The sequence below is a fragment of the Pan paniscus genome, chromosome 6 (assembly GCF_029289425.2).
Source record: "Pan paniscus chromosome 6, NHGRI_mPanPan1-v2.0_pri, whole genome shotgun sequence".
NCBI lineage: Eukaryota > Metazoa > Chordata > Mammalia > Primates > Hominidae > Pan > Pan paniscus.
In genome coordinates, this window is record NC_073255.2 from 154,149,429 (window position 1) to 154,170,460 (window position 21,032).

Here is a 21,032-nt window from a genome sequence, read left to right on the forward strand (position 1 = left end):
AAAAGAAACTTTAACAAAAAATTACATCATCATCTCTACCCAGATGTTCTCTATTAGTCGTGAAATGTTTAGAAAGGTACCTTTTATATAACCCAAGCTGCCATAGGTGTCTTTTGAAGCGATCAAACAAGGAGAATGTCTTTTTCTTGTATTTTCATTATTTTATATGATCATAAAATCGTTACAGCTGTGACTTCCAAAAAATATATTTAAGTGACAGCTGAGAGACAATGTGACAAAAAGCCTGAGCAATAAATAATGTTTATACACCCATGGAAACAGAAATAGTCATTTTATTGAAAAATGGTCAGTCTGATAAATCAATCTTTGATCCTGTGTCAGCAATGTCAAGGCTAAACGCCTCCCTGTTCAAAGCCGGCTTAGGAAGGAATTGAACCCCTCTTCCCATCAGCGCATTGCCTTGCTCCTTTGAAGAGCTCCAGTGTCTTCCTAAAAATTTCCCTGCTCTAGTCTGTAATTTAGCTGAGACCCCTTACCAGATTCTTTAAAAATTAGCCCACGATAACGAGTGTCTCTGAATCAATATTTTAATATCTGTTCTGAAACTTTTAGGTGCAAGGAAATTACAGGGCTATCAACTCTATCTCTTTCCAAGACCAGAAAGTCGGCAGATGGAGAACGGTTTCTAGATGGGGAGGGAATCTGCCTTTGGAACTTTTAGCGACCTGGTATGGTTCAACATTCCATCACTATGCAAAAATAAATAAATAAATTGCAGACCAACGTACAAAGGAAAGCAGCAAAGTTACTCTTTGCGGGGACGGTTGTGAACAAGGTAACATCTTAGAGACAGACCCCGGGGTCTGTAGCTTTGCATTAAAGTCATAGTCTCTAACTGGAGGCAGCAAAATGTTCTTCCGCCCCACTGGGGTGAACCTGGAATGTGGAAGGACGGGAAATAATACAAAGTCACACGCTTTAGGTTCTACAACTCCTGACTGGCTGAATTGGCCCGTCGATTTACCTTGAGGCAGTTTTGGCGGGGTGGGGGCTGGGATGGGGGAGGCGGTTGTAGTTTTCAAGGTGAATTTACACACACACACACACACACACACACACACACACACACACACACACACGTCTGTGCTAGAGCTGGAGACCAGGCTAGCACGTCTCTCAACAGGATAAGAAATTGGCTGATTTTGCTGTCGCTCAGCTGGATCCAAATAAACCAAACATCGGAGCTCTCATTTGAGGGGGAATGTGGTTTTATGGAGTTGTCAAAGCTGAAATGATCTTCTGGGAAAAGAGAAGGGGCTCACCATGGGGCGATAAGAGGGCAGTAGCCAGGGTTCGGGCCAGAATCCGAGACTGCTGCGGCCGCGGGGGAACGCAGCCAGGAAGGGTCTATGTGGCCAATGCGGTCCCCATTCCGATCTCCAAAATCCCCCCGCGCCCGTGCGCGTGGACTTACCACCATGAAGAGTTGACCTCGGGGGTGAGCCAGGTCAAGAGCAGAGGGAGCCAGAGCCAGATTCCACCGAGAGGGGCGTTCATATTAACCCCCTTGCGTCTGCATCAGGTCAGACTCCGTGTGCGGGCGCCATGCGTGCCCAGAGCAGAAGCGCTCAGCTCCGGGAGCGCCTCGTCACGGCCGCCGGCGCCTCGCCGCGCCCCCGCCCCCCGCTCGCGTCTGCGACGAGTGGCGAGACTCGCTGATAAAGTTTCAAACGATGGGCCCGGCGAGCGATAAAGGCCAGCCCGGGCCGCCTCGCCCACAGCCCAATTCCCCAGGCGCAGCGAGCGCCTGCAGCCCGAAAGCTCTGCGCGCCTCCCGCGCGCCCCTGTCCGCTCTGCTCCCCTCCGGGCGCAGCCGAGGGAGGGGGTGCTGCGCCTGGCGGGGGTGGGGAGAAACGCGGGGTTTTAGACACGGGTGCATGAAATGATGGCAAGAGATGTCTGGGGATGAGGTGAGGCAGGGAAGGGGGAACACCGCTGCATGGTTAGGAGCACACGCGAATACAGGAACCTTTAGGGAAGCTCCAGGCCAAAGAGCATCCGTGGGCTCTCGGAGCGCGCGTTCCGGATTGCCGAGGCCATCCGCTGGCAAACAAGTCCCTGAGCGTGCAATGTGAGGAAACGAGGAAGGGGGCCCGGGGGTAAGGAGATTACTATGCATGGGATACAAGAATCCAGAGATGATTCTCAACTCATTGCTTCGCTTCTCTCCCTGAAGCTGGGATGAAGAGCTAGCACTTGTAAATTTGGAGCTGCCGCGTCTATGCAGGGCAAGGTTAGGGAGGGGCCAGGCCTCTGCGAAATGACCTGTTGGCTTTGATTCCTTGGTGCTGGGCTTAAATACAGAGTCCATAGGGAGGGGAACTTGGAGGGTCCATGACCCTCGGGACCTAACCCAGCAGTATCTGCCAAAGCACCCAGGAAAGATGCAGTTTTTACGCACACCTAGCTCCTCTCCGGAGCTGCGGAGCGCAAAAGATCACATAGAGAGGAACCGAGGCAGCCAGGCGTTCGCCGGGGGTGTGCGCCCTTGCACCTCCTGCCGCCTGGGCGCTCAGCCTGTGCGCCTTGTGGAGGTTAAGGGACCCTCGGTCCTGGACCTGGGCCCCCGCCCAGCCAAGAGAGAGGGGCTTGGGCCCGCGGGTGGAGCATTTTGAGCAGTAGCTGGCTTGTAGCCGCGCCGTTTATCACCGGAAAGGAAGGAAGACCAGGAACTCGTGGCGGCCGTGAACTGTTCCATTGCTCTTTTCCTGGGGCGGAGGGACTCACTGCCCGCCCGAGGAGCGTGCTCTGGGGAATAGAGTGTGCGCCTGTGTGTATGTGTGGGAGGCGAATTGTTCGCAGGGCGTGGGGGAGGGGGTGCCGCCCAGATCGGAAGGACGGGCTCTCCCTCTCTCCAGCCCACCCTCGGGCCTGGACTGGCCAGAGCGTCAGCCCTCGCCGGCAGCGAGCGCGGTGAGAGGCTGGACGAGGCGAAGCTCAGAGACGCCAAAAACCTGAAAGATGCTGTCATCGCCACCCCCTTCCCCCACGCTGGTCCCTGGCAGGTCCGGCCCCTCCCAGGCTGACCCAGATACATCCCCGTTTGGGTCCGGAAAGGGAGGGGAGGGAAACAAGCACCGCGCCACCCACGACTCGGGAAGAGCAGGGCTCCTCGCCAGGGCCGCTCCGTATCGCTGGGCCGCGACCCAGGGAAGTTCTGCTTGGTCTGCGTCGGTCGGGCGGGAGGTGCAGGGAGGGCGCGTGGGGCGGCAGGCAGCGGGGCGGGGGAGCGTTTCTGCTCGCCGTGTGTGCACGCCGGCCATGGGGAGGGTATGATAGGCACCAAAGAGCAACACGCCTCTCATGTACTTACATGCTTATGCTCACAAACCTCCTTCCCCCGTGAAGCAGGGGAATAAACGAAAGCTTACCTCCACCCTTCTTTGTCCCGCATTTTCTTGAAGTAAATCCAGACACTTAGGAAAGAAAAGGTGGTTGGCTCCGAGGAACCAGAAACATTGCCAAAATTTCACTTCTACCGTGAATAAAGTAGGAGTGTGGATGTGTATGTTGGGAAAGGTAGACAGTTGTATGATTCTCTCATGGAGATTATGATTTGAAACCACCTAAAAAACTCCAACTCAAGTTCCACCCATCTCAGCACATCGTGTCCTCACAGCTAAGGGGTGTTAGAAGTACATGGAATGTGACCATCAGCTTACAGGCCCTTGCTCTCCGCCCAGGGAATTAGTGAGTGGCCAGGAGACCTGCCCTTCAGTTGATGGTGAGGCCAATGGAATGACCTAAACCTGAAACAGACCTCCTGGAAAAGGAATGGACCAACCAAAAGCTAATTAAATCCACGCCAGAGGACTTCATCCTGGGGCAGGAGGAGGAGGAGTGCCACATGTCTCACAGAGAAGAAACTGGTTTTTGTGAAAGGCAAAAGGCTGAAAATGTTCAAGTGAAGCTAAATCCAGATGTGAAAAAGGGGTCCACCCAAACACCCCTTCCTGACCTGTCTAGAGGCCGTCTGGACTCAATGACTTGTCTCTTCCAGATCTGTGATTCCATTTCCCTCCCATTCTCCACCCCTTTCACTTATGAACCATTACTTAGCCCCAGTATAACTTATTTTCCTGCCAAGAAGGCCTTTACTCCCTCCTTGTCTGTACCTATTCTCTCGATGGACCCCTTCGCTTTGAAGATAAGATGTTCGCTAGTAGACATGGTTAGGAAATGCTCAAGAAAATTAGGAGGAAAGAAGGTTACAGCAAACCTTACTTCTTTTACAATCAAAACCACCATCCTAAAGAAGAGTTAATAAATAATGAAGTAAATTGCATATGACTTCAGCCTAGCTATAGCAGATGATGAGGTAAGGAAAGAAAGGGTCAGAGTGTCTTTAGATTTATTAAACATCTGATTTTTGATTTCTTCAATGAGAAATCTCAGAATTGACTGTAAAATTCATTTACAGTATACAGAACCCAATTCTCTTTCTGGAGCTTAATGTTAGTTTGCTTTTAACTTCAGTATAGCACTGTAGCCAAATGAGTCAGTCTATTTTCTTAGTTAGATCCATTGTTTGTCTAATCTCCCAGGGCAGTGTAAGAGAACTCATTTACAACTGAGCCATCTCCACCCTTTAAAAATGGAGAGTTACTTCTCAACCAAATAGTCATTTGTCTTCCAGTCTGAACTGACTTCTTCCTCAGGCAATGACTCCTAAGATAGCCACTCACTAACCAAAGAATAAGTTATAGTATCAATCGTTTAAATCTCAGTGTGCCTTTAAATTAATGTGCACCAAAGATTTTTGCTTCCAGCCATGAGAGAGTAGCAAGTACCTGAGTAGCTCTCCTTTTCAGGTATTGGACAGTAGGCCCCACATGGCTGTGATCCTTGAGAGAAGGAAAACACATTAGTTTTGCTCCACAACTATCTTACAATTGTCCAGGTTTTTCTGCTGAAGAGAAAAACATTTTTCTAGAATGTAGGAAGGTAGAATACAGGCAAGGCAGTAGTTTCAGTTAAGGAGGGAGAGACTGGAGTTTTGGGCTGTTAAAGCAGCTGAAATTTCTGAAGATAAGTAGCTGTGGAACAGGGACTCCCCCGCAAGTCTACATGGAGATTCACCACCAGTCTGGGCCAACAGCTAAGCTGAATATAGACATGACAAAACGCTGCAGGGCCTAACAGAGATTACCTGCTGCATGTAGTGCATTATTGAGGGACATTGGAGTTCCATCACAGCAGGGCAGAGAGACCTCACTGAGCATGTCAGGGATTCAATTGAGATGCTGGAAAGGCCTTGCCTTAAAAGCAATAGTCAGACTAAAAAGCATGTCTTAGAGCAAAAATCAAAATGTTGTTTCTCCATAGCACATACTGTAACAAAGAATGATAAGAAATCAGACAGGACCAGGGAAATTTATAAGAATGAAACAACACCCATTAAAAAAAAAACAACATGATACAGACTCTCTACAATGGATAATTAATAAAAAATTTAATAGGCTGGACACGATGGTGCACGTCTATAGTCCCAGCCACTTGGGAAGCTAACAAAGGAGGATCGCTTGAGTCCAGGAGTTCAAAACCAGCCCAGGGAAACATAGCAAGACTCTGTTTCTAAACAAACCAACCAACAAACCCAACAAACAAATATGGACAAGTGAAAAACACACAAAAGTGATCTATACTTAAGAGAAAGCAGTCAATAGAAACTGATCCTGAGATGGCCCAGATATAGGAGGAATTGGCAGGAAAGAAATTTTTAAAGTAACTATTATAAATATGTTCAGGTATTTAAAGGAAAATAGAATGAACAAGTGGACAATGAACAAATAGAGAATCTCAGCAGAAAAATGGAAGCCAAAAGAAAGAAATGAAAATTCAAAACCCCATTAGTACAGTTATCTAATCTGCAAAATTTGTACTTTCTGAAATGGAATTCCAGAAAGAAAGCAGAAAGAAAATGGGGCAAAAAATATTTTGGAAATAATGCCCCAAATTTTGCCCAGATGATGGAAAACATAAATTTACCAATCTAAGAAAGGTGGAAAATCCCCAAAAGAATAATTACTCAGCATATCACACTGGCACACATCAAACTATTTAAAGCCATGGATGAAAAATCTCTAAAGCAGCCAAAGGAAAAAGATACATTAAATATAGGAGAACGAGAATATGAATTACACCTGGCTTCTTATCAGCAACAATGGAAGTCAGAAGACAATGGAATGACATCTATAACACGCTAAAAGAAAAAAAAAAGTCCACATAGAAATCTATAATCAGTGAAAATACCCTCTGAAAATGAAGTGGAACTCTTCTCTTGCTTCTTATTCTTCACTTAACCTTAGGAATAAGAACCACATTGCATGAATAAGAGCAAAATGAAAACAGAGCAACCTGAATAAAGTCTAAAGCCAACCCTAGACAGGATCAAGATTTCCCAGTGGTACTTTTTTTTTGCTATCCAAAAGAAAACTCCACCTTTTTTTTTGTTAGAGTCTCACTCTGTTGCCCAGGCTGGAGTGCAGTGGCATGATCTCAGCTCACTGCAACCTCTGCCTCCTTGGTTCAAGCAATTCTCTCTGCCTCAGCCTCCTGAGTAGCTGGGATGACAGGTGCCCACCACCACGCCTGGCTAATTTTTGTATTTTTTAGTAGAGACGTGGTTTCGCCATGTTGGCCAGTCTGGTCTTCAACTCCTGACCTCAGGTGATCTGCCCACCTTGGCCTCCCAAAGTGGTGGGATTAAAGGCGTGAGCCACCACACCTGGCCAATTCCACCCTCCTTAAAGGAACATAATATCATTCAGGATCTCCACAAATTTTCAGCAAATTAAAAATTATTTTTTAAAACTCCAAACAAAACAAAACCTAGGAAAAAAAAAAACAACAGAAAATAGAAATGGACCCACAGGTAATTTAGAGTTCTGACTTATCTGAGAGGGACTCCAAAATAATTAAAAATGTCTTTTTTTTTGGCCAGGCGTGGTGGCTCACACCTGTAATCCCAGCACTTTGGGAGGCTGAGGTGGGTGGATCACGAGGTCAGGAGATCGAGACCATGGTGAAACCCCGTCTCTACTAAAAATACAAAAAATTAGCCGGGCACAGTGGTGGGCGCCTGTAGTCCCAGCTACTTGGGGGGCTGAGGCAGGAGAATGGCGTGAACCCAAGAGGCAGAGCTTGCAGTGAGCCCATATCACGCCACTGCACTCCAGCCTGGGTGACAGAACAAGACTCCGTCTCAAAAAAAAAAAAAAAGTTTTTTGTTTTTTTTGTTTTTAAAGAACAGACAATTTTAAGACAGAGTTGGAATCCAGGCAGAAGACTTAACTAAAAATCCAGGACTAGGGAGAGGAGAACAGAAGCAGTGACTGCAAGTAAGAATTAGATAGATGGGTTGAGGATCTATCTATAATCAGTAGAACAGTGGATTAGTAAGCCAGAAGAGAGGTCAATATTGAATATCCAGATTAATGCACAGAGAGTAGTAAAAGGATAGAAAATATATAAAAGAAAAAGATGAATATGATTGAGTGAAAAGGTCTAAGCTAATTGCAACTGGAGATCTAGATGAAGAAGAGAGAATGGGACTAAAGAAATATTTGAATAACTACCAGTTGAGAATTTTCCAAAACTGATGGAAGAAATCAAACCACATATTCAAAAAAAAACCCTACAAACTTGTAGCAGATTAAATACAGAGAAAACTACGTTCAGGCACATCACACATACATTTCTGACAAAGGCAAAAAGAAAATATTAAAAGCTGCCAGATGGGGAAAAACATTAATTTGAGGGGAGAAATCACAAGATATGGCTGACTTTTCAACAGAAACTATTGAAATCAGAAGATGGTAGAATGGCATCTTTAGAAAAGAGGTGGAGTGGAGAAGGATACTGTCAACTTGGAATTCTATAGTCATTGCAAAGATTCTTAAAAAGTTAAGACAAAATAAAGATGTTTTCAAATAAAAGGTAAGAAAATCCCTTATTAGCAGAGTTGATGATAAATATTAAGCCAGTTATTTAAGCTGAAGGACAATGATCCAAGATGGAATTATGGAATCAGAGTCCCCTGCTGGTTTTTGTGTTAGTGATGTCATATATTTTCTTCTACATATTTTAAACTTTTAAAAGATATCATAATCATCATTTTAATTATCAATACTATTTTATATTTTTCTATTAATTTACCTTTCCCAATATTCATATTCCTTTTTGCAATTCCATAATTCCATCTGGGCTCATTTTAAGTACTACTGAATGGTGGTGAGTTTCCCATTTTGCTTTTTTTCTGCTATCCTGCAGCCTGGACACAAGGCAGCAAAACCGTGAAGTGGGGGCTGGCATGGACAGAAAGGCATACAGGAAAGGTATCTGGATTCAAGTAGTGTGAAAGAGATTTCTAACATACTCATAGTGAGTGGGAGAAGTTCCCTGGGCTCCCCCCTTTTAATTCTTTCACATTCCACACCCCTAGGCAAACCTATGTCAATGTTGGCAGCAGTGACAACAGCAGCAGTGAGAGCCCATAGGTGCTTAAAACTCTGAGAGATGGGAAACCTTCTCTCCAGAGGAACTGTGTTCCCAAAGAGATGAGATGAAATTCCATAGCTTTTTTTTCCCCCTCCTTCCTTCTGCCATGTGGTCCTAGACATGGGTGTAATACATACAGGAAATGTATGGCAGAGTGAGACAACTAAAGCCGAAGTTTCTGGCCAGTGGACCAAAAAGAGGAATCCTTGAAAATCAGAAAGTACTTAGGTAGTCAGGGGGAATGAGAATCTTGGGAAAACAGTCATATAAAGTTGTATGTGAAGTCCTGTGCTTACCCTCTAAGTTACGTACATGTGGATTTGCCCCTAATGATCACATCAAAAACTTTGAGAATGGAACTATGGGATAGACCACAATCCAGGTCCAAGACAAGACAATGGGTTTTACACATGAGACAGGCATGAATAGAATTACAAAGCCTTTGAAAACTGAACTAACATCAGAACCAGAACCCACATAAGGCTGGTCAGAATTTGTGGCCTGAACCCAATTAGATTGCTTGATCATACGTTGAAACAAGAATATCAACATTCCACATAGATAGGATTTAAACAAGACCCAGAGTCTCTTAACATTCTATTCTGGATGTCCAGGATACAAGAAAAATTACTTGGTATACAAAGAACTAGGAAAATTGCAACTCAAATAGAAAAAGACCATCAAGAGACACTACTGCCTAGGTGACAAAGATGTTGAAATTATCAGACAAAGACTTAAAATCAGCTATTATAAAAATTCTTCAAGAAGTAAGGATGAATACTCTTGAAACAAATGGACAATATAAAGTCTCAGTAAATAAACAAAAAATTTAAAGAGGAAACACACGGAAATTTTAGAACCGAAAAATTTATTTACTGAAAAATCTATCTCAATGGATAGAGGTGATAACAAAATGGAGATGACAGAGAAAGATGTGAATGAACTTGAAAATAGATCAGTGGAAGTTATCTAATCTTAACAGCAGAGGAAAAAAATATTGAAAAGAAATGAAGAGATCCTCGGGAAATCTCTGGAATAATACTCCAAGGTGCCACACTGTGTCACTGGAATCCAACAAAGAGAGGAGAAACAGTCCACTGCAGCAAAAAATATTTGCAGAAATGGTTAAATACTCACTAAATTTGGCCAAAGGTATAGACCTAGAGATTCAGAAAGCTCAGCAAATCCAAAGAGGATACCTCCAAATAAATTAATGCTGAGATACATAAAAATAAAATTGCTGAAAACTAAAGGCAAAGACAAAGTCTTGTAAACAGACAAATACAAATGATGCATTACTTATGGAGAACAAAGAGGAAAGATGATTTAAATGACTTTAGATTTCTCATCACAAATTATGAAAGCAGAAGAAAGTGGAACATTTTTTTAAAGCACTGATAAAAAGAACCATCAACCCAGTATTCTATACACAAAGAAAATATCCTTAGTGAAAGTGAAATAAAGACATTCTCAGATGAAGGAAAACAAAGACAATTCATTGTCAGTAGACCTGTTCTAAAAGGCTTGCTAAAAGAATTTCTTCAGACAAAAGAGAAATGATATAAAAAGGAAACCTGTAAAATATGAAGGTAAGAGAAATGGTAAATATCTGAATAAAAGTTACAGACTCTTCTAGTCCTCTCCAGTTCTTTAAGAAGGCAGAAAAGGGGAAACAGGATTGAAAAACCAAGATAACACACAGAAAACAAATAATTAAATGATATACTTAAATCCAAACATACCCATAATTATATAAAATATGCATGGTCCAAACACAATTTTTTTCAAAATTGATGTATTTATTATAATAAACATAAAATTCAGGAACAACAATAGTAGGTGGTATTTGGTAATAGAAATGAGACTTAAAAAACAGAAGTGGTATAAACAGGAAAACAGGCAATAATGCAGTTAGAACCATGAGACGTCATTAATACTAAACCACAATCTATGAAGAGAGGAGGTAAATAAAAGAGTGATAGCTGAGTTTGAAATGAGATATTACCACCTACCAACCAGAATAACTAAAATTTTATCAATCTGACAATGCCAACAGTTAAGATATGGAACAAATGGAACTCTCACTCCTTGCTAGTTGAAGTAAAAGTGGTAAAACCATTTTGGAAAACTGACAGAATCTACAAACTCTGAACACATGCATTCATGTTGTTTAACAAGTCCACTCTAATTATATACTCAACCAAAATGCATACACAACAATTTTAAAACAGAGATTTGCTGAATGGATAAAAACACAAGTATATGCTGTCTACAAGACATTCACTTCAAATACAATTATACAAGTAGGTAAAAAGGAGAAGTACACAAAAAGATAAATGACACAAACACTAATTAAAAGAAAGGCAAAGTTGATATATCAATATTAAAGCAGATATCTAAGCAAAATAAAAGTTACCTAGGATAATGAGGGAACATAACATAATGATAAAATGGTCAATTCACCAAGAAGACATACTGTCCCTAAATGTGTGTAGACCAAACAACAGACCTTCAAAACATACGAATTAAAAATTTGACAGAACTAAAAGGAAAAAAACAGACAAATGCACAATTACAGTTAGAGATGTCAACATTCCTCACTCAGTAATTGATAGAACAAATAGAAAAATCAGGAAGATACAGAAAAACTCAACAACACTATCAACCAATTGCTTGGAAACTAAGCAATACACTTCTAATAGTCTTTGGATCATAAAAGATGTCTCAAGGGATGTTAGAAAATATTTAAACTGAATAAAAATGCATTATTGTGAAACTATATTTAATATAGATTCTAATAAGTCAAGAATACATGTTGTAATCTCCTGGGTAACCACTAAAAACTAACAAAATATGTAGCTGTTCCAGTTTTCTATTGCTGTATAACAAACCGCTCCAAAACTTAGCACTTCAAAACATCAATTTATTACTGTATTTCATAGTTCTGTGGGTTGACCAGACTTAGCTTGGTGGTTCATGCTTGGGATCCTTGGTATCACTTCAGGGGTTGCAGCTGGGACTGGATTCATCTGAAAGATTGACTGGGCTGGAGGTCCCATGTGGCTTTTTAACTCGTATGTCTTGCAGCTGTCATCCTCTACGTGGCCTAGACTTCTTACTTGTGGCGTAGGATTCCAAGATGAAGGAGGTAAAAGTTGCCAAACTAGTTAAGAACTACACCTGGATCTCATCAAAGCAGTTGCAGGACCTGCCCAGATTCAAGGGAGGGAGAAGTAAACTCTGCTTCTTGATAGGAGAGTAACAAAGTAACACTAAAGGAGAGCATGTAGCAATAGAAAATGTTATTATTGCCATCTCTGGAAAACAGTCTTCTACAGTCTTCCCTTTGGACACAACAATTCACATTCCTTCCACATGGGCAAAATAAACCTACTCTCTCTCCCAAGTCCCCTAAAGTCTTATTCCAATATGGCATTGTCTTGAAGTCCAGGACCTTGTCATCTAAATCAATTACAAATGCAGATAAGGCTCCTCAGGTGCTGATCCTAAAATCTTTATGAAAATGCAATAGGCATAGAACAGTCATCACAGTTTTGGAGAAAAACAACTTGGGAGATTTACATTATGAGATATCAAGCTTACTTACTCTAAACTGTAATAATTAGGGGAAGGTGATATGGAACAAGAATAGTCAAATAGGCAAATGAAACCTAATAAGAGTGCAAAAATAGACCCATATATAGGACCGACTTCATTTTCAGCAAAAGTGCCAAGCAATTTAATGAGGAAGAAAGGAGAATGATTAAAGTTTTCCAATTTCTAATTTTAAGGGAAAAAGAGCTACTACTTCCCTTTAGACTTTCCATCTGGTATTATGTTAAAATTTTAAGGATCATCACTAAAAAGAATTTTAAAAGGATGTAAATTTATAATCTAACAAAAAAAATGGAGGGGGAATAAAAAAACAAACTCCATACATTCAGTGGAAAGAAAGTAGGAAAGGAGAAGAGCTTAAAAGGAGGGCAGAAGGGATGGTAGAGATAAATGCAAATATATCAATAATCAAAATAAATGTAAATGAGTTGAACTTTCCATCTCTATTCAAAGACAGGGATTGGTAGATTGGTTTCCTTTTAAACCAAGTTGTATGTTATTCAAAGAGATACTAGAACTTAAGGACACAGAAAGGATGAAAGTATAACTATCTTAGAATCAGTAAAATTAGATGTTAAGGCAAAAACATTAGTAGAGATAAAAAGGTTGATGATATCATGATAAAGATACAATTCACCTGGAAGATAACAATAATTTTAATTTCACCTAACAATACAGTCTCAAATATTCATACCAAAAATGAACAGAAATATTAGGTTAAACAGACAAATCCATTGCCTTAGTGAGAATTTTAACTCATCTTTCTCAGTAATTGACTGTATCAGTTTGCTTTTGGTAAGTAATACACCACCCCAAAATTTAGATGCTTAAAACAGCAATCACTTGTTAGCTCATTATATTGTGGGTCAGAAATTTAAACTGGGTTCATCTGGGTAATTCCTCTGTTGATCTTCACTGGGGCCGTGCATGTTTGATGGCGTTGCTCACGTGTCTATGAGTTTACTGGAGTGATAGATATCTGGCCCATATTTATCCCATTATCTATTAAGTTAATGGACCTTGTTCATGTGATGGAAGATCAGAAAAGTAGCAAGGAAACAAATGTTAATGCACAAGCACTTTGCAAGCCTTTGCTTGCATCACATTTGCTAATGTCCCACTGGCTGAAAAAGGTCATATGACCAACCTGGATACAAGGGGTGGAAGAAGAGATTCCATTTTTTTTGATGGACCTGCTCTCTCATTTCAAGGGTATAGATTCAGGTGGGAAAATATTTTGTAACCATTTTTATAGTCTACATATTGATAGAGCAAGAAGACAAAAAAATTAGTAAGGCTCTAAGAAGTTTTGAACTATACAAAAAGTTTTGTATGCTTTATATATAAAACTTATACTCTACAATTAGAAAATACAAAATCTTTTAAAATGGACATAATACACCTATAAAAAATAAATAGTATACAAAGCTAAAAAATTATTCTCAGCAAAAAACCAAAGAACTGCTCTTTTATAAACCCCATTTTCAGGCCAAAACTCAGTTAAGCTAGGAATTAGTTACAAGATAACTTTTTAAAAAGCGTATTTAGAAATTTTTTAATGTTTCTTAAAAATTAATTGATCAAAACAGAATTCATAGTAGGAATTATAAAATATTTTGAATGCAAAATATTGGGAAGACTGTGGCATAATTTATGAGATATAGCTAAAGTGATATTTAGATAAAAATTCTAGCTTTAAGTGTTTACATTAGAAAAGATGAACAATGTAAACTAATGAGTTGTGCACATTGTCTTAAGTTAGAAAAAGAACAACAGAATAAACTCAGGAAAGCAGAAGGAAGAAAGTGAAAAAGAACATAAAGTAATGAGATAGGAAACACAGATTCATTAGAAAGGTTCTATAAAAACAAATGCTAGTCTTTGAAAAGATTAATAGACATGTCTCTTATAAGACAAATACAGAAAAAATGACAAAGGCATACACTGTTAAGAAAAAAGGAGAAGAATTACAGGTTCAGTAAGGTTTATAAATTAGAGACCCTGAACTCATTTAAACAAAACCAAATAAAGACAACACAAGAAAAAAATATTTATGAATCTAGCTGCAACTATAAGAAATAAAATATGATAAAACCATGGTTGTATATAAATCATGGTCAAGGAATTAAAGAATACTTCAACAGTTCAAAAAATCTGCCAATAAAACACCATACTGTCTGCAGGGGAAAAAATTGAAAATCTTTCAATGTCATTTAATACATAAATACTTTTGAAAGGGAAAAATATGATTATTATGATTATTCCAAAATATGCAGAAAAAATGTTTGATAAAATTCAACAGTTGACATGAATTGTATTTTTTTTAAGAAAAACTTTTTACACAACAGCAATAGGATAAAACTTTTTTTTTTTTTTTTGAGTGAAGTTTCGCTCTTGTTGCCCAGGCTGGAGTGCAGTGGCATGTTCTTGGCTTACTGCAATCTCTGCCTCTTGGGTTCCAGCGATTTTCCTGTCTCAGCCTCCCAAGTAGCTGGGATTACAGGCACCCGCCCCTAGGCCCAGCTAATTTTTGTATTTTTAGTAGAGGCGGGGTTTCACCATGTTGGCCATGGCTGGTCTCAAACTCCTGATCTCAGGTGATCCACCCGCCTCGGCCTCCCAAAGTGCTGGGATTACAGGCGTGAGCCACTGTGCCCAGCCAAAAACTTTTCTAATAATTGAAAGGAATCTAACAGACTTACAGCAAATGTATCATATTCAATAATGAAATATTATAAGTATCTTCAAAGTTACAAAACACGAACATCCATTATCACCACTATTATCAACTATGGTACTGAGATTCTAAAACGTTATGATAATAAAGAAATACAAATTACAAGAAATGCAAAAAGAAAATTTTTATTATTTGCAGATGATGTGAACATGTACATGGAAAACCTAAAAGTATTAAAGAACAAGACTATTAGAATAAACTGGTCATGGTAGCATGCACCTGGAATCTCAGCTACTCAGGAGGTTGAGGTGGGTGGCTTGCTTGAGCCCAGGAGTTCAAGGCCAGCCTGGGCAACATAATGAGACCCCATCTCTTCATAAACTCTTAATATATTGGCAGCAAATAGATGAATGGAATAGAATGTAAAATTCAGAAATAGATCCACAAGTACATTAGAAATTAGGTGTAGGAAATAGGCACCACTTCAAATCAAGGGGAAATGATGGATTATTCAATAATGGTGCTGTGAAAATTGGCTCACAATAAGGAAAGAAATGCTATTAGATGACTTTCATACTGTGCACAAAAATAATTTTCAGATATATTAAGGACCAAAATATGAAAAGTAAAACTTTAAAACAGAAGAAAATATAGGTAGATATTTTAAAGGTTTGGGTAACAAAAAACACCAATGACAAAAGGTAAGCAGTAGATAAGAGATATTTCAACATACGTAACAGATACAGATAAGTATTTCAAATATTTAAAGTACTGAAAGACAACAAGAAAAAGACAATCCAGTAGAAAAATAGGCAAATGATAGTAAAAAGCAATTTATAGGGGAAAAAGATCATATAGAGAGATGCTCAATCTCACTTGTAATCAGAAAAGTACAAAATAAAACAAAAAAATCAACTATGTTGAATCCATCAGATAGAAGAAAATTTAAGTCAGTTAATATTATGTGTTGGCAAGTGCAGGGGTAGTGAACACTCTTGTGCACTGCTAGTAAGTCTGTAAATTAATATAGGCTCCTTGAAGAGGAATATAGCGGTGATGCAATCAAGCTCTCCCCTGGAAACAGATGGAGGATAATTCAAGGAGATTTGATTTACAAAGAGACTATGAAGATGTGAGCAGAGGAACTGTTACTACCTCCAGACCCAAAAGGACAAGGAGAAGGAGTAAAGGTTCATGGAACCCAGAAAGGGAAAATCTTGTAGAGATTGCTTTGAGAGGAGCAGCGCTCTTTGGTTGAGGGACACAGCACAAGAAATCTTGTAGGAGGGAGCTGGTAAATAAATACCTAGACTGCACTCTCCGTCGGATATTCTGCTGGGGTTCCTCATTGGATAAACCCAACCAGGAGCTGAAGGGCCCATTGATATAGTTCATAGAGTCAGCCTCCCAGGGTGGGGTAGGATGGAGAAAGGAAGGCTCTGAAGGGGCAAACAGAAGATAACTGGCAACATCAGTAGGTAACGAATTGAAAATATTTGTGCCCTACAACTAGCTATTCCATTGCTAAATATAGTTAAAGACATTTTGTTGTGCATCAGGACACATGTACGTATGCATAGTACAATACTGTTGAGAAGAATAAGTGAAAAATAACTCAAAATTTTATCAGTGAAGGAATAGAGAGGTAAAATATGGGATGAACATGTGATGGCATACTGTAGAGCAGTTACATGGAATTAATTACATCTTCACTTTTTACGTGGATGAATCTGAAAACATGTTGATGGAAAAAATAAAGAACAGAATGAAGCAACATTAGTATAACCCCATATTAGTTGGGAGTGTCTTTAGCACCACTGACAGAAAACTTAGCTACAGTTGCTTAATCAAATAGGGGTTTACTTTTCTCATGCTGTAAGAAGTCCAGAGGTAGACTATCCAGAGCTGGTGCAGCTGCTCTAGGATATATACAAGGAAGGTTCTTTCTGTCTCACTGTTCTTAGCGTATGGCTCCATCTTATGGCTTTGAGATATTTAGTAACAGCCCCAATGCTTAAAATGGAATATTTCAGTTTATTTAGCAATTCTATTAACCTGGGCTTTTCCATGTCTTTAGTATTAGTTTTCAAATAGACTTGAAGTAAGTAAATACTTTTAAAATCAGGTGAATTCAAATCAAGAAGAAGCTGAGAAAATATGTATATCTCAAGTGCATAACCTCTGGTGCCCATGATGGTATGTAAAATGTTTCAGGAAGATGAGGTCCTCTGTGTGACTTGGTGAGGTGAAAGTGTAGGTAGGTGTTAGGATAAGTACCAAGTAGACAATCTGAACAAGATTGAGTCATGTACATTTCCACACCGCCACCAATCTTCATCTGTGGAACAACAAGAATGTAATCTCTAGTTCTCTCCGTTATCACAAGAGGGTTTAATAAGTTTGGCTTTATATACAGTGGTTTCTGCTTCTAACCTGCAACTGATTGCACATCTTTGCATTTGAGTAGGTACAGTTTGTTGAAGAGGAAGAAGAGAAATAAAGGGAGTCTTATGAGATAAATTATTCTCTGTTTGACTATTAGCTGTCTTGTGGATTCTGAATATGTCTGTGCCAGTTTAGATAACTTAAGTATTTTTAATTATGTCACTGTATTATAGAAAATATTTCTTTCAAACAAAAATATGGCAATTTGAAAAATCTGACTCCTTTTCTCACACAGAGTACGGTGCAAGGCACTATAACATATGCTTTATTATGAATAACAACAATAGAAATTGTACTGACTACCATTTATTCAGTTTATACCATGTAGCAGGTATTGTAGAAAATAATTTATGTGGCTTAGTTCACTTAATCCTTATAGCAACCTTATTTATTTTATTAAATAAGCTTATTATTATTATTGAGATGGAGTTTCGCTCTCATTGCCCAGGCTGGAGTGCAATGGTACGATCTTGGCTCACTGCAACCTCCGCCTCCTGGGTTCAAGCGATTCTCCTGCCTCAACCTCCTGAGTAGCTGGGATTACAGGCAGGCACCACCATGCCCGGCTAATTTTGTATTTTTAGTAGAGATGGGGTTTCTCCATGTTGGTCAGGCTGGTCTTGAACTCCCAACCTCAGGTGATCGACCCACCTCAGCCTCCCAAAGTGCTGGGATTACAGGCGTGAGCCACCGCACCCAGCCTAAATAAGCTTATTAAAATATATGTTTGATTACATTAGCTAAATGACTGGCATATAGTAAATGTCCAATTAAAAGTGTTATTTTTAGTATAATTATTGTTATTTTATAGATGACATGGTAGATACATAAAGGGCTTAGGTAGCTTTCTGAAAGCTGCAGAGCTAGTAAGTGGTAGAGCTGAAATTGGTACTTGGATCTGTCTGGCTCCAAGTCTGCATCAACTATAAAACTCTACAACAACTTCTGTGACATTGCATTTAACACTTGAACAAAAACCCTAACTCAGGATATTTATGTTTTGGATTAGGAAACTAGGTGTCATAGAAAATAATTATTAATAATAATCATTTTTTTCATGACCTATTCAAGGGCACTTCTGGTTGGTGACACAGTTGGGTTCCCTGGGAAGAAAATCCTGGTGGAGATTAGTATATGGGACACATTAGGAGTGCTCTGGAAAGCAATATCTGTGCAAGGAAAGGCAAGGAAATAGGATTAGGCAGAGGGAGAATATGGGGTGTGATGCCCACTCAATGAAGGCCTCAGCCATCCCCACTGGGAGTTCTAAAGTGGGATTGTCTTTCAGAGTTGTCTTGAGTTGGGATGAGGGGCCCTGAAATTGGGGCCTTTCTATCCCTAAGTTGACCAGTCATTTCTGGGAATAGGAAGTGCTATAGGGAACTCAGCTATCTTTGACAGAGAAAACTCTCAAAGAAAGCTGAGGGCTTAGGGCTGTCTGCTAACTGCACTCCAGCCCCTGGAGATAAGTCATTTATTCTTAAATGGAGATTTGGGAGCCACATCACACATCCACTCCAGTATACAAAACTTTATTAAGAAAAAAAATCTACTATTTTTCTTTCATCCTATGCTGGTATTCCTATTTTATTTAGAAAATGATGTGAGGACTTTGCATAATAACTAACCTTTTGTTTCCATATTTTAAGTTCAATCTTGTGGTACACCAGAGCTAACCATGTGTGTTAATTGTAATATTACCACTAATATGACAGTTAATTATAATATTACCACTAACGTAACAGTTAATTATAATAACACAGCTAACTTAATAGTTTATTTATTTATTTTATTTTATTTTATTTTTTTTGAGACAGAGTCTTGCTCTGTCGCCCAGGCTGGAGTGCAGTGGCGCAATCTCGGCTCACTGCAAGCTCCGCCTCCCGGGTTCACGCCATTCTCCTGCCTCAGCCTCCCGAGTAGCTGGGACTACAGGCGCCTGCCACCACGCCCAGCTAATTTTTTTGTATTTTTAGTAGAGACGGGGTTTCACCGTGTTAGCCAGGATGGTCTCGATCTCCTGACCTTTTGATCCGCCCGCCTCGGCCTCCCAAAGTGCTGGGATTACAGGCGTGAGCCACCACGCCCAGCCTAACTTAATAGTTAATTGTAGTATTACCACTGAAAATTCTAGGTGTTTGCATACTCTATACTGGGGTTATGAACTCCATATGCAACACCAAAAATTGGTTTAATTGAATGAATCTTGAATCCATGATGAGAAGTTGGTTTAAATCTGGCTTAACTCTCTTCTAAAATATTTCACACAGAGGGAACTTTGCCAATTTTTCATTTGTAGCTGTTTTCTTTGTAGGAGTGTTGGGTAGGAAGGTTATAGGTTGAGGTTTACCCCTACTCCTATGGGGAAAAGTAAGTGAATCTATCACTACACTCTCAACTGTAAAAAAAACTGTTAAAAAACAAAAACAAAAAAATTTTGACCACTCTCTCCAATGAAGCAAAGTGTGTTTTTCTTTTTACAAAAGTTTGCATCTTTAAATGATGCTAATCCTACCGTTTCTCTTCATAGAAAAAATATTTTAAAAAATTTTATTTTTTTTTAAGAGATTGGGTCTTACTCTGTTTCCCAGGATGGAGGGCAGTGGTGCAATCATAGCACACTGCAGCCTTGAACTCCTGGATTAAAGCAGTCCTCCCAGCTCAGCCTCCCAAATAGCTGGGACTATAGGCATGCACCACCATGTCTGGCTAATGTTTTTAATTTTTTTTTTTAAAGAGATGGGGTCTTGCTTATGTTGTTGCCCAGGCTGGTCTCTAATGCCTCGCCTCAAGCAATCCTCCTGCCTTTGCCTCCCAAACATTGAATTATAGGTATGAGCTATGTGCCTGGCCTAAGTATTTAAATTTTCTGATCTCTGATCTCATATAAAAAATGTAATATATGGTTATAGTGCTTGCACATACTAAGCACTCAGTGATTGTTTAATGAATTAAAATGTCTTTATAAGTCAGCTTCCCAAAACTATTATGCTGGCAAGAGCCAAATATTAAGAATAACTCTCATAATAGCAATCTCTAAATGTGAGCTCAAAAGGAAAATCACTTATGAGGGGTTCAGTTTTGTCTAAGCACTGATTCATGTACATAAAGCCCCTAATGGCTTTGTTCTAATTTTAAGAATTCCAAATCAGATCCATTTCTGAGGATGGCATTATTCTGATTAATTTAGTCAGACTGATCATCTATCAGATGAGGAAACCAAGACCCAGAGAATGCACGGCTAAAAACAACAGGCCTAGAATCTAGGATACCTCTGTTTTTATCTCTAAATTTAGAGATAAGAGAGAGATTAGGGGTTGAGAAGGGACAGCATACAACAGCAGACATGGAACTCACAAAAGAAAAATAATAAAGAAGATTAAAGTGTTAGAAAGATACCAGAAAGGAAGCAAATTCATGGAAACAATTATAAAACATCTGTTGAGAAGAAGGTGAAAAATACTGTCTACTGAAATAAGTCTAGAGATAGTGCCATTCTTGAAAATGTCATTTACTCTCCCTCCAAAAATGTTATACAGTATTAAAACTTGTTAATTTAATATAAAATATTGAGAAGATAATCTGAATTCACAGGTAAAGAAATATAATATAGCATTGTTCAAATGGTTTAGAGTTAGTTTTTCCAATAATTAATGAATGGTGTCACATAAGTGCAGTATAACATTTTTATTGGCACTTAAAATAAATGTATTACTCACTAGTGGATATGCTGAAAAGAAAATATCCACCAAAATTCCACCCCCACAAAGCTAAA

At 39.7% G+C, this 21,032-nt stretch overlaps 1 protein-coding gene across 1 annotated transcript in view; it reads right to left on the reverse strand.

Moving 5' to 3' along the window:
- Nucleotides 1-1,977, reverse strand: part of WNT2 (Wnt family member 2) — a 50,381-nt gene extending 48,404 nt beyond the window's left edge. The window contains exon 1 of the mRNA XM_003808650.6: nt 1,436-1,977. Within this exon, the coding sequence (XP_003808698.1) occupies nt 1,436-1,518 (83 nt within the window). The 5' untranslated portion in view covers nt 1,519-1,977. The remainder of the gene's footprint in view (nt 1-1,435) is intronic.
- Nucleotides 1,978-21,032: the final 19,055 nt, after the last annotated feature.